Source organism: Nanorana parkeri, unplaced genomic scaffold (genome assembly GCF_000935625.1).
Source record: "Nanorana parkeri isolate BGI_ZX_2015 unplaced genomic scaffold, ASM93562v1 scaffold41, whole genome shotgun sequence".
Taxonomy (NCBI): Eukaryota; Metazoa; Chordata; class Amphibia; order Anura; family Dicroglossidae; genus Nanorana; species Nanorana parkeri.
In genome coordinates this window covers 1,407,576-1,420,663 of record NW_017306309.1, presented here as the reverse complement: position 1 = coordinate 1,420,663, position 13,088 = coordinate 1,407,576, and the positions used below count along the sequence as shown (strand labels likewise).

The 13,088-nt window shown below is 41.2% G+C and overlaps 1 protein-coding gene across 1 annotated transcript in view; it reads left to right on the top strand.

The window, feature by feature from the left end:
* The window catches only part of VOPP1 (vesicular, overexpressed in cancer, prosurvival protein 1), a 63,191-nt gene that overhangs the window by 33,944 nt on the left and 16,159 nt on the right, over positions 1–13,088 (top strand). The window contains exon 2 of the mRNA XM_018571290.1: positions 1,657–1,715. Coding sequence (XP_018426792.1) covers positions 1,657–1,715 — 59 coding nt within the window. The remainder of the gene's footprint in view (positions 1–1,656; positions 1,716–13,088) is intronic.

Here is a 13,088-nt window from a genome sequence, read left to right as displayed (position 1 = left end):
CGGAAATGAAGAAAAGATATTGGCTGACAGATCTCTTATGTATTGATTATATTTTTCAGTATGGTTCTTTTAACAAATAAACTATAAATTGAATTTAAACCCTTTTAAAGAGGGGCTTTACCCACGATATATATCTTTATTTCAGGGGAACTATGGCAGGTTTGATCCATCATCGTTCTTTAGGGCTGCCCAGGTCCCTGGTACTAGCATGACCTACTAATGATGTTTAGCAAATGCTGCAGCTGTACTAAAATCAGAACATTGACTATGTATACCTTTAGCTACGTGTTCTGTAATTCTCATGAGCCAGAATTCAGAAAGGACCTCACTGGGTCACTAAAAATGTACTTCCTGTAACTTGCACTGTATGGTTTCCTGTCTTTGTTAATTGTTTTACCAGTCATATTTTCACTTCTGAAACAGGTTTGAAGCTGAATATTATTAAAACGAAAAGGCAAAGAGGCAGCAGTGGGTGGGTTTGGAAAAGCCTCTACTGCGATACATGTAGCAGTTCTCTAATCAGCAGATTACTGTGATTGGGGTGGACAATGGCTCTTTGGCTCTCGGCTCTCCTACACTCATCAGTTCTCTCCAGCCTCCCTGGCTGTCTTCATGTGCCTCCAACAAACACACCTCTTGACTCCAGTTTAACTTCTGGGGGAGTCCTACCTCCAGTCTGTTCCTATTTCCCAGCAGGAGGTAATTACCCTAGTCAGCACCCTTTCCTTAATTCCTGTGCAATCATTGGATGCTGGTTGCTGCTAAACCCTAGAGCCAAGACGTGAGCTTTCTTCCCTCCTGAATCACTTTGAAACCTCCCGTTTCCAGGATCGCAAGCAGAATCCAGAAAATCCATGAAGTACTGAAAAGGCAGCTCTGTAAAAACCCTTGCTTCCTGACACCTCTCATCCACTCGGGCTAGGTGATCATAACACCAACTCGGGCTAGGTGATCATAACACCAAATTATCTATCCACCTACTCTATCTATCTGTCTATCATTCTACCTTCTTCCTATCTATCTATTACATTCTCTCTAGATTGGAATTTTCATTCATTCCTTAAAATGTTATTTATGGCTTTGCATCCTACTTCCATAAAATGCTATTACACTGTCTCAGTGAGCAAGGGATTCATCCTTTCTAAAGAGTAAAAATAGTACATCTTTCTACACATTTTGGCTGTAATGAAAACTAGATGTGACGTGTATATTTTAGTTTAAAAACATATTTATCTAAGAGCCTCTGGAGAGAGATATAAAATAGCGAAACAATTGGTACAAGAGAAAATACTGTATGACTAAAGGAAAACCACAAAATACAGAAATGTTATAGATCTTTATTGGTTGAATATAAAACAGACAGAAAATGATCCGACTGACTGATTATTTTCAGTAAAATCCATTATGCAATTCGGTGACTAATACTGAATATCTCATGAAAACAGATTGGTATTATGTACATCTCCTACTTAACATTTTCCTGTATGCTTTTGATAAAATAGTGAAAGCTATAATAATAATAATAATAATAATAATACATTTATCTTACATTCATAACAGTCTTGAGTGAGTTGTATGCCATTTAATCTTGTAAGTACTGTGAGTTCATTGCAATTGGAGTAATTCTACATCTTCATATTTTGTTTTTTTCTACAGTGTACAGAAGCCAAAAAACATTGCTGGTACTTTGAAGGTTTATATCCATCATATTACATGTAAGTATTAATAAACTTTTCTCTCTAGTGTTTATAAAAAAATATGTTAGGACATGTGCAAACTTTTAATGCTACCACTGAGGTTTGTCTGTATCTTCCAGCCTCGGATTACTGGCATCTCAATTTAGCTATGCTCAGGGGGCAGTGACATAACCCTCGCCTAGGCGAGATTGCCGGAACTCGTTCAGATGAGTGGCAGGCTCCACTGCCCCCCTGAAAAGCTATCCGCTGTTGAACGCTTTTTAGAGTGCAGTAGAGAAGCAGCTGCCCAGCGTTCAGGAGACCATACTTTATTCTCTTTTGTTTCATCCATGGGGTTTTTCCATTGCAATATCCAGGTGTTTGCTGCACGATCCCTTTAATTGCCATGGTCATGCTTGGCAAGCAGCACCACCTGCCAAAAACGACATGCTGTTTGAAATTTGCCACAAGACAAATCATCATGGGCACACCTTGTACTTGTTTGTGCTCATATGCAGAAGCTCTATCAAGTTTTAGGGCTTATTCAGACAGGCGTACACGTCCGTACAGAGTGCACGCCTGTAAAAAGGTGCTGCGTGTAACTGTGCGCCGCAGGCTGTTCTTCCCTATGGGAGGACGTGGCTGCTCATAATTACATGCTGTCACTCGCACACCCAAACCTGCACATACGTGCAGGTCCAGGTGTCCACACTTGGACGCAGACAGTGCGCGTCCAGGTGTGGACACACGGACCCGTACAGATGTGCTGTTTCGGGCGTGAGTGTGACAGTGTGTAATTACACGCAGCCATGTCCTCTCACAGGGAAGAGCAGGCTTCCAGGATCAGGTCCTTTACGGGCGTGCAAGCTGAACATGTACGCCCGTCTGAATGAGCCTTTAAGTGGGTGGTCAGGTAGCAGTAAAAATGTGAATCGCTCCTTGGCTGTCCGTGTGAGTAAAGCCTTAGGTAAACATTTTTTCTGAAAGTGTTTTTTTCAATTTTTTTTATAATCTGGCGTTTTGTAGGGAAGAGCAGGGGGGGACCCGACACACAGGTGGACCTTGTATTTTAGTGTTTTCTCCAGCACATATGGTAAAAACATGCCCTTAAAGCAGAAGTAAAAGCTAATAAAAAAGCCCCCCTGGAGCTTTCAGCTATAATGTGTTAGTATGCCCAGCACATTTTGGCAAACTTAGCTGCCAAACCCATCCCCTCCTCTCTAGCGCTTCCATCTTTGGCTTGGTCCTCTTCTGGGTTCTGATTCTTCGGCTGCTTGATTGGCCGGGCTCTGATGATGTAACTCCCCATCATGTGCAAGGTAGTTACTTCATCTTGTCATGCCGGGTCTATGCGCTGAGCTGCGCATGTGGGGCTCAGTGTGCAGGAAACAAAACTGCTGACAGCTAAAAGAAAGCTTTTATGGCAGAAGAGACTAAAAAAGGCTGGAAAAAATAGAGCAGATTCCTTCATCAACGCTACAAGCACACTGAGTGAGGAATCCCTGCTGTTTCTTTTGTAAGCTGACAGTGGGCGCCAGCCTCTGTGCACAGAAGCTCATTGCCTGGTGGCTCTGTGCGTACGAAAATTTTCGGACTGGCTCCTTCAATCAGCTGATCAATGGATGCCAGCTTAAAGGGTGCTGACAGCGGCACTCACTGTTCGCACAGCTTATGGCAACCTTTACATTTCTGCCATATAAAGCCAAGCAAATAGTATTTTTTTCCCCCCAGAAACTTTAACTTCTGCTTTAAATACTAAAGGGCGACATTCACTGTTACACTGTTATGAAATTAGCTGGTATATGTTTTTTTAGATTGTCTTTGGTCTCATTAATTATATTCAGATCTTGTGACTTTGTGTTGTAGAAGTGTGGTTGCTGAGCTGGCACTATTATTCCACTTTCCATGGGTCTCTGGGTACTGTTTGATTGTTTGGCAGATTATCAAGCTTCTGTTTTTGGTTGACTGCTTTCCCAGGCATCAGAAACATTTTAAAGCGGACATCCTGATTTTTATTATAGGTGTTTCATGAAACATTGTAATTGTTCTATGAAGAAGCCATAGGGATTTATTTACTAAAGGAAGAGAGGAGAGACTGTTCAAATAGTAAGGGGAATGTTAACTTTGAAAAGTTAAAGTGACATTAAACCCTCAGATTTTTTAACATAAACCAATACTGTAATGTGCACCTTACTGTAATCCATGGTAGTTTCCCTTCTCTTTGCTGCTCTTCCTTTTAAATCCTCATGTCTTCTCATGCTTGGGGAGAACTTCCCTTTGCAGCTCAGGGCCTCTTCCTGTAGTGCTGGCTCAGGTTACAAACCTATACAAACCTATACACAGACACCATATATCCATTCCTGAGACAAGGCAGTCTGCTGCAAAACAGAAGTTCTGCCCAGCATGAGAACAGATACAGATTTAAAAGGAAGAGCAGCAAAGAGAAGGGAAACAACCATGGATTACAGTAAGGCACACATTACAGTATTGTTTTATGTTAAAAAATCTGAGGGTTTAATGTCACTTTAATGTTCACTAAGCTTATTAAATACGTTAAACCGACGTTCACGTTGCATACCCAAGCATGTGCATTCCTTTAGCAAAGCAACCACATTTTTAGGCTTAAAGAATTATGGGGTAACCTTTTTTTGCCATAGTTCTCTTCACGGTCACAGGAGGACATATACTAACATCCTCTCTTGACCCAAAACTCAGTATATAGCGGGCTATTGCCCACTATATTCTGAGAGCGCTGCAGCCGGGACGGATCCCGACAATACTGTCGAGATCCACCCCGCTGGCTGATTATGGGGGTGGGCATAGAGGCAGAGCCCCCTATGCCCACCCCCTCCCCTGTCTGTTCCTCCAGTCAGCACTGAAGAAACAGAGAGGGGAATCCCTGACTGACAGAGAGGATCGGGAAGTCAGCGATCGGCGGTATGTTTTCTCTCACAGTATAATTCACTCACCCCATAGTTCTCCTTTAAATGGTAAATTTGGAAATTAGGGTGAATATGTCTCTATGTTGATGATAGAATCACTTTGTGACGTTGTGAATACACATTGTGAATTAATGATAAACTAACATACCTCTCAACAGTCCTGGATTCTTTTGGGCTGCCCCGATATTTTAACAACATCCCGTGGATCCAGGCTGTGCCCTGATGCTGGAATGCTCATTCGGCTCTTTTGCTGTTCTGTTTGGTTATGTAACTAACCAGTCCTTGCGAGGGAAGGGGCCACAGCAGCGACACCGATAATCTCTACCTGTGGGCTGGATATGAAAACATAAACTATTCATAGGCATTATTACATATTTACTTGACCTAATAAAAAACATAACATAAAGTGAACCAACTCATGTATGTTAACACACCGCAACGGGCCGCAGAAGTCTGAATGGGCTTTTAAGCTCCACCTGCTGGCTGGATATGAAAATATATAATATTCATAGATATTATTATACATTTACTTGACTTAATAAAAAAATTACATTTTATTTTGTTTAGCACTTACCTAAAGGAAGAAAGAACATATATACAAAATCAGGGCACATTCCCTTGATTAAGCCACACTTTCCATAGAACTACTTGTATGGAATTTGGGTTTATTGAATAAACTGGGCCACGAGCTTGAACTTGTGTCAGGATATATGTGTACAAGGTACAAAAGTCATAATAGGCTGTCAATTATTTCTAGAATAGTTTTAGCTGTCCTTAAGCTGGGCACATGCAAGTGATTTTGATAGTATTCTCTCACTACTAAAATATCCTGAAAATTGATCTCAATCGATGGCTACACATAAGGAACAATGAAGTGTAGCATAAAATAGCGGTTAATCGCCAATGAGCATATAGTTGTGTGGTCACTTCTACATGCACATATCGGTAGCAATTGCTAATGATTCATCTACTAACAAATTTCCCTTGTTTGTGCCCAATCTTAATTTACTAGCATTAAACTGAACTCTGGGATAAACAAATATTGTGTAAATGCAAGAGCCATGTGTATTCTTACGTGAATCTTGGTGTCGTTTGTGTATTTCCTCCAGATCTGTGCAGTAATCCAATGTGAATCTTTGCCTCTGTGCAGGAGCTTCCTGTAATAAAGACCGGTCACTGCTGCTCTCCTTTCTTGTGCAGGGTGACAGGTCTTGTATCTGCCCCTTCCTGTAGTTTTCTGCTGGCAGCCCATCGTGGGTGGACCTGTTGAGTTGCTCCCACAGTTCTGCCCATTGCACAGGCTATGTGCAGCACAGTGATGACTTCCACTAACGCATTTCATCCATTTGGGCTTAATTGCAGACGATTAGGATCTATGATTAAGCCTAAACAAGTGAAATACATTGGAGGCAGCTGGTAGTACGATGTGGATGATGAGTGTGACCGGGATGTAATGATATCAATAGATGTGATGTTCGGTGGATCTAAGGAGTGCAGCTTTTCCAAATTCTTTATTTAACAAAATCACCAATGACCAAGCATGATCATTAAAGACACCATCCAGAGGCCAAAGTAATGTATAATTGTATTACATTTCCATTAGTGTACAGACATCAGGAAACGAAGATACAACGTAAATCATCCTGCGCCCCCCAAAAACCTTGTGAAAACAGATACCTTGTGCAGTCATTCGTGAAATCTTTTGTTCTTTTTAAGAGTAATCAAGTATGGGAGAAAAGAAAAGGGAAAGGAAGAGGAAATATGCTAAGTGGGGGGTAGCCAAAGGGAGGAAAAGAGGACAGCACAAGAGAGGGAGTGCAGATTTTCCTTTTTGTTTCACATGAGGTTGGAGTGCAGATGAACTCAATGCCCGCACCCTTGATGTTTCTATGGAGAGTAACCTACGTGGGAATCGGATCAGTGATACCTTAATTTAAAGAGGTACTGAAACACTTCAAACTCCCAAGTGAACAGGGACAGAGACAGCTATTACGACAGGGAGATCTTACTGGAGTATCCAAGAAATATTAGAAGTCAAGGTCCGACTCAGCCCATCAGGCTCCACCTATGACTATCATATTTGGGTGGCTGGCTCTTTAGGAAGTAACCATAAAGCAGCAAAAATAGTAAGGCATTTTGTGCTGATGCAGAATCAGGAAGTATGCCGATTCATCCATGCTGGAAGACTTTAGCTTTGGGCTGGATCTTCCAATCATTATGTGGCTACCAGCCAGAGCGATGCTGAACATTGATGAGATTTAAATGAATATTTAATCAGGTTCACTAGATGCTTTTTCTGTGTAATATAGAATACCCTATGCATAATGCAGAATTCAAATGGATTGCTTTGTAACCATGTGCATGATTTTCGCATATTCTCAGACTACATCTGTCAGGGCCAAGCTGTGTAGCAGAGAGAAGACTGGCCAAAGGAGTGAACACGTATAGTTTTACAACCAGCCACCCCATCACCTTTACCCACCAGCCTGTAAACATAGTTGTCTTCCATCCAGAAATGTAGATATAGTCAATGCAAAAAGGCAAAAGTAATTTTTACTTCATTGGATTATCAGTTTGCAAAAGGTGATTCAGGCTTGAGTAGTTATCTGCTGCTAAAGGCATCAGGTAACAAAGCCACATGAGTTATTTTACAGGCTTTTTTATTTTATCTGATGACAGCTTTTTGCATCAAAATGTTCAGTTTGCAAAATATATATTTTGCAAACTGTATATATATATGCAAATTTTTTGGAGTGCGTGACTCCACCCACACAGTTGCATCATACCGTATATTTAAATGCAGTACATCCACGGCGGCAATGGGACATGTCGTTTTCAGGGGAGTACAAGTGTGGTGACAGCAGCACTACTAGTCCACTAATACTTCCTCATGTCCTGTAACTGAACGTCCATACCTTGGAACGGATAGGGACTGGGAGGAATAGTCTGCAGGAGCCAGAGCAATGCACCCGTGATCCACTGATGGCAGTTACAATTCTTTGTAGGCTCATATGCACATTTGTTTCTTTTATTTATGTGTGTGCAGTAATTCTTTTTGTAAAAGCTAGACTTTACCTTTAAAGTGTAGTGTTTATCTAAAAAAATGTTTCTTTGTTTTAGATAGATTGCGGATTGATTAGAACTCTTGTCAGTTTATACTGCTGTTCGGGGGCTCTGTTAGAGAGGTTTCCCCTCACTTCCTGTCATGCTGACAATGTTTTACCGTACAGGAAGTGAGGGAAACTCTCTAACAACAATACTTTTTTTGAGTAAGGATGGGCTCGGGCGTGTTGGCAGCTCCACATGCCGAGCCCGCCAGGAAGCTGACAGTGTGCAGCGCCAATCATAGGCACTGAGACATTCCTGATCTCTGCAGCTGCAGACCGGGAAAATGTCTCAGTACCTGTGATTGGCGCTGCACGCTGTCAGCTTCCTGGCGGGCTCGGCACGTGGAGCTGCCAACACGCCCGGGGCCATCCTTATTTTCAGGTAGGGAGGGCTGGAACCTCTAAGATGTGTATTGCTGTCTGTGTAGATTGCAGAATTTTGCTTACTTCTGGTGAAAGAGTTATCAGCAGTATAGGAAGTGAGGGGAAATCTGTTTAACCACTTGCTGTACAAAGCAATTTCTTACATTTGCACACACATGATAACATCTGAATTTGTGGCTAGAAAGCAGCTCCAGATCCCCAAACAATTATATATTTTCTGAAAGCAGAGGCCCTGTAGAATAAAGAAGATGCTAGTTGCAATTTTTTTATGTCGCACGTTATTTGCGCAAATGTTTATCAAAGAAGTATTTTTAGGATAAAATACACTCAAATTAAATTTAGTGCACGGTAACAGAATATAATACCCACATTTTTGGTAAAATATAAAATACGGTGTCACGCCGGGTAAATAGATACCAGACATGTCAAGCCTTAAAATTGCGTGCGTCTGTGAAACTGCAAAAAACTACAATAACCAAGATTTCCCATAGGTGTTAAACGCTTTTACTGCTCATCAGTTTAGTGTTAACAGTGATCGATGGGCCTGGAATTATTGCTCTTACTCCGATGCTCCCGGCGATATGACATGTGTGACACAATTTTTGTTTTTGCACGTAGGTGCATCCAACGCGTGTTTGCGTTGTACATGCGTGCACTTAGGGGGCGGAATACTTTTTTTTAATCTGTTATTTTCATTTTTACAATTTTTTTTTTTTTACACTCAACATTATTACTATCACAAAGGGGGCAAGTAACAAGCCCCTATGTAATAGCAAATATAATGTGACAGGTCCTCTTTATAGAGACATCAGGGGTCTTTCAGACCCCTAATGTCACCTAGGGACCCCAAAGAAGCTGATGAAGCAGAGATCTTCACCAGCTTTTTCTTCTGGCTCTAGGAGCCAGAGAATGTGCACAGTGACACCTTCCGCCCCCTAAGTGCACGCACATCACTTCCAGGTCCAGTGATCGGAGGAGGGATCAGCGGCTGGAAGCCTGCTGATATATGTGTAGACATTTTTAAGACTGTGTGTAAATATGCATTTGTATTCTAATAAAACTATCTTTTTGCAAGTAAAACATATTTCTTTATGTCAGTCTCCAATTTCTTCCACGCTAAAATTGAAATGTAGTTGAGATCAATATATGAAACTCCTTAAAATCACCGCAGTTATCATGTGTTACATAAGAGGCATTTGCAAGTCCTGTTTATAGAGCTTTATGACTCATAACGTCTTCATGCGTTCATTCTGTGGATAAGGGTGATGTTCACACTGCATAAATGACTGATTAATACAATTACTATTATCTCTGTTAGATGGTGTTGGCAAATATTAAGCTGGCCTACAAGTTATGAACAAAAGCCTGCTGGTGATATGTAATTTGATTATGCATTGTATTCATTATGCCTCTAAAACAAAAATGTCAACTCAAGTGGTTAAGATAAAATGATATTTCTGATTTGGTTAGATGCTGCTGGCTTGAATTACCCACCAGCTTTCTACACCACGCTTGGATTCTGGTGGTCCTTGGGTTACCCTGCTGGAGCATTTGTTTCAGTACATGAATCAATGAAGCTGAGAGGGTGTAACTCCAAAGGAAGTGGTGCCAGAGCTAGAAACCTTGGCAGGAATAAATTAACACCTCCCAAGAAATTCATTTCATTACATTTTAAAAAAAAAATCAGAGTAAACTAAACAGACTCTTCACCCCTTAACTAAAATTATGGTTTTATTGAAAGAGTAACGCTGGTACTTGCAGGAGCCTTAGTGTACCTGCACTTTAATACTGTTGTTATCTTAGGGGCATCTTAGGCAAGGGCTGATTTACAAAAAAAGGACAGGTAGAGGATAAAGCACTAGTCACTAGTATTGCCTGTGATCTCCCTGTAGATGATCTTTCCCCATGTCTTGCTCTGCACCGTGTCTCTGTGTGGAGGCCACCATCTTGGTAGAGACAGGGCTTTGCTTCCTCATAACAGAACCTCCAGCAGGGAGAACAGTGAGCAGCACAGTAGTGACTTAACCAAATCTGACTGCAAATCTTCTTCTTCATGGGCAGCGGTGTCTTAGATTTCATACTGCAGATATACAACTGTGAGGTACTGGAGTACCGTCTGTTAGACATCTGTTGCTAAACAAATAGGTGACTGATTTGTATGCTGCCCTTCACACTAAACATATTTCTCTGTAGAGCAGTACTCTTGTAGACATATTTTACCTCAGTAATTGAGTGGCAGATCATTTTATGATGAAAAGCTAGGCATGTTAAAACATGTAGGCATTCATTTGTGCATGTTCAATAATGGCTATTTGTCACTGGAGACAGTTTATTAATTGCTGGCACAGTTTGGAGGAAAGGCACCAGTGGCAGATACATTTGAATGAACATAAATGTAGTGTTATCTCCTCTTTATACTTAATCATCCCCCTGAAGAAGTACACAAGGAAGTGTGCATGTATTATGTGTGTATGTGTATAGGAGCAAATCTAGTCTCATTTTGTCTCATTTACCTGCTTAGATTCACCAGCATTTTACCTGCGCATTCACTGAAGTTATGCTGCAGCACACACACTTAGGCCCCCTTACTGAATCATTTTCTTTAAATCAAAACCAAAATGTAATACACTTGCTCCGTCAGCTGAAAGCAAAACTGTAGCAGGCAAAATAATGAAGGCTTAGATATCTGATGGAGAACTGCTTCTCCTTTCACTTTACATGGACTGGGACGGGTCAAGGAAAACCTGGACTCAGAGCAAGTGGGTTAAATGATCCTGGACATCACTAAGGGGCATCTAGCAGCAGAAAAAAAGGACTGTGGGAGAAATCTCTGGATTTAAAGCCAAATTTCATGTATGTCCAGCTTGGCCCAGTATAAGTATGCATCTGCCATACCTGATTGGCAGCTTGGGATCCTGTAAAGCAATGTAGTAGTCACGCCCAACGCAATTCGTCATTCGGACTACAACACACCTCAAAGCGTATACCATCTAAATACTCTCAGTATAGCAAATTAGCTGCAACAATAAATCCCCTTCAAACCCAACCTGTACGTTCCCCACAAACAAATCACAATGTCATTTTATTCAGAAGCAGCCCTCCTATTATCTAAAAAAATGTACTCGGGTGTATTACCCCCCATAAAAGAAATAGCCCACGCCCACCGCATAGGATCCCATAAATTAGAACCAATCTCACTAGACCATATTAACACATCATCTGAGATGAAACATTGGGCAAAATATCTCCTACAAATATCTATATATATGTAAAGTTTTTGAAAATTTGTTTAACAATAGACACAATAGTAATAGTAAATCTAGGAGGCAACAATATGTACAACTGTATGGTAAAGAAATGCCATACATATGGTCTCATTGACAGTGATTCCTAACACTTACTCCTTTGAACCCAATATATGATTGTACGCTGGAGGAGACCCATAGACCTCAAACATTGTTTGTAGTGTCCAAAATATTCCCTTCATACACTATCTCCATAATAGGACAACTCTCCAAATGAGAGGAGTAAAGAGTTTCAAATTGTAAAACAAGGTATCACGCTAAAGGTTTGCAAACGTATTAATTGCAACATCCTTGGTAAGGTATATATTGGAAAGGCATTTCATTTTACATGCAGTGTTTATAGCATATTCCTTTAAAGTGACACTAAACTCTGGAGTTAAATCTTAAACATGCTTTCAAGTAACTTAACTATTTACAATAATGCATCTTATTTGTATATCACTCAGATGTAGATCCTCAAATCATCTCTGAATTGGTGCCGACACTGTCTTTCCTTCTCTAGGGTGGCTACTTTTTTGTTCCCCATGGTCCCCTGTGTGTTGTAAAGTAGCCACCACTCCAAGCTCATCCAGTAATGGACTACAATATCATGTTTTTTGTATTGAGATTTTTGTATTGAGATGTATTTGTATTGAGATTGCAGTCCATCACAGGAGCTTGAAGCAGTGGCTATTTTACAACACACACAGGGACTATGGGGAAGAAAAGTAGCCACCCTCCAGAAGAAAGGACAGTGTCTGCACCAATTCAGAGATGATTTGAGGATCTACAGCCGAGTTATACACAAATAAGATACATTTTTGTGAATAGTTCAGGTACTTGAATGCATTTCTAAGATTTAACTTCTGAGTTTAGTGTCACTTTAGGGGGTATTGCATCAGTTTGTGTTATGGAATTTTTAAATAGCGCTATACACTGAGTGGCCAGATTATTATGACCACCTGACGTTTGTAGGCAAATTAGCTATAAGTATGCGCTGAAGTTGCTAGAGGGCCAGACCATTATAAATAGGGAAGCAGGTTGTTTACCACGACAGTAGAAGTGATTTGTTTCTGAAGATATGGGTAAACAACGCGATTTAACAGCCTTTGAACGTGGGATGATTGTTGGCGGTCTGAGCCATGGAGCGAGTATCAGCAAAACAGCAGAATTCGTTAAATGTTCAAGAGCAGCTGTTGTTAAAGTGTTTAAAGACTGGACTGTCAGCCGAAAATCTGGGTCTGAACGTGCGAATTGTGGCCGTCAGCGACTAGTCAATGTTAGGGCAGAACGGAGAGTGGCAAGACTGGTACAAGACAACAGAAGGGCAACAGTGTAGTGTCAGATTCCTCGCCTCACCTTTCAACATCTCGTGGAGTCACCAGGCGTCCCAACAAAGTCATCTTGTGGAGTCATCTCGTGGCCCAATGAAGAACTGATGGGGTGGTCATAATAATCTGGCCACTCAGTGTAGATTCTCAATTTTATTAAAGGAGAACTATGGGGTCAGGGCTTTTCCCCATAGTTCTCCTAAGGGTAACGGGAGGACACAAACTAGCGTCCTCCCGTTACCCTAAGCTCAGTATACCGCAAGCTACAGCTCGCGGTATACTGAGACGCCGGAGCAGATCCCGACATCAATGTCGAGATCCGCCCAGCTGTGTGAGTGACAACTGGCTCTGCCTATCTAGAGGC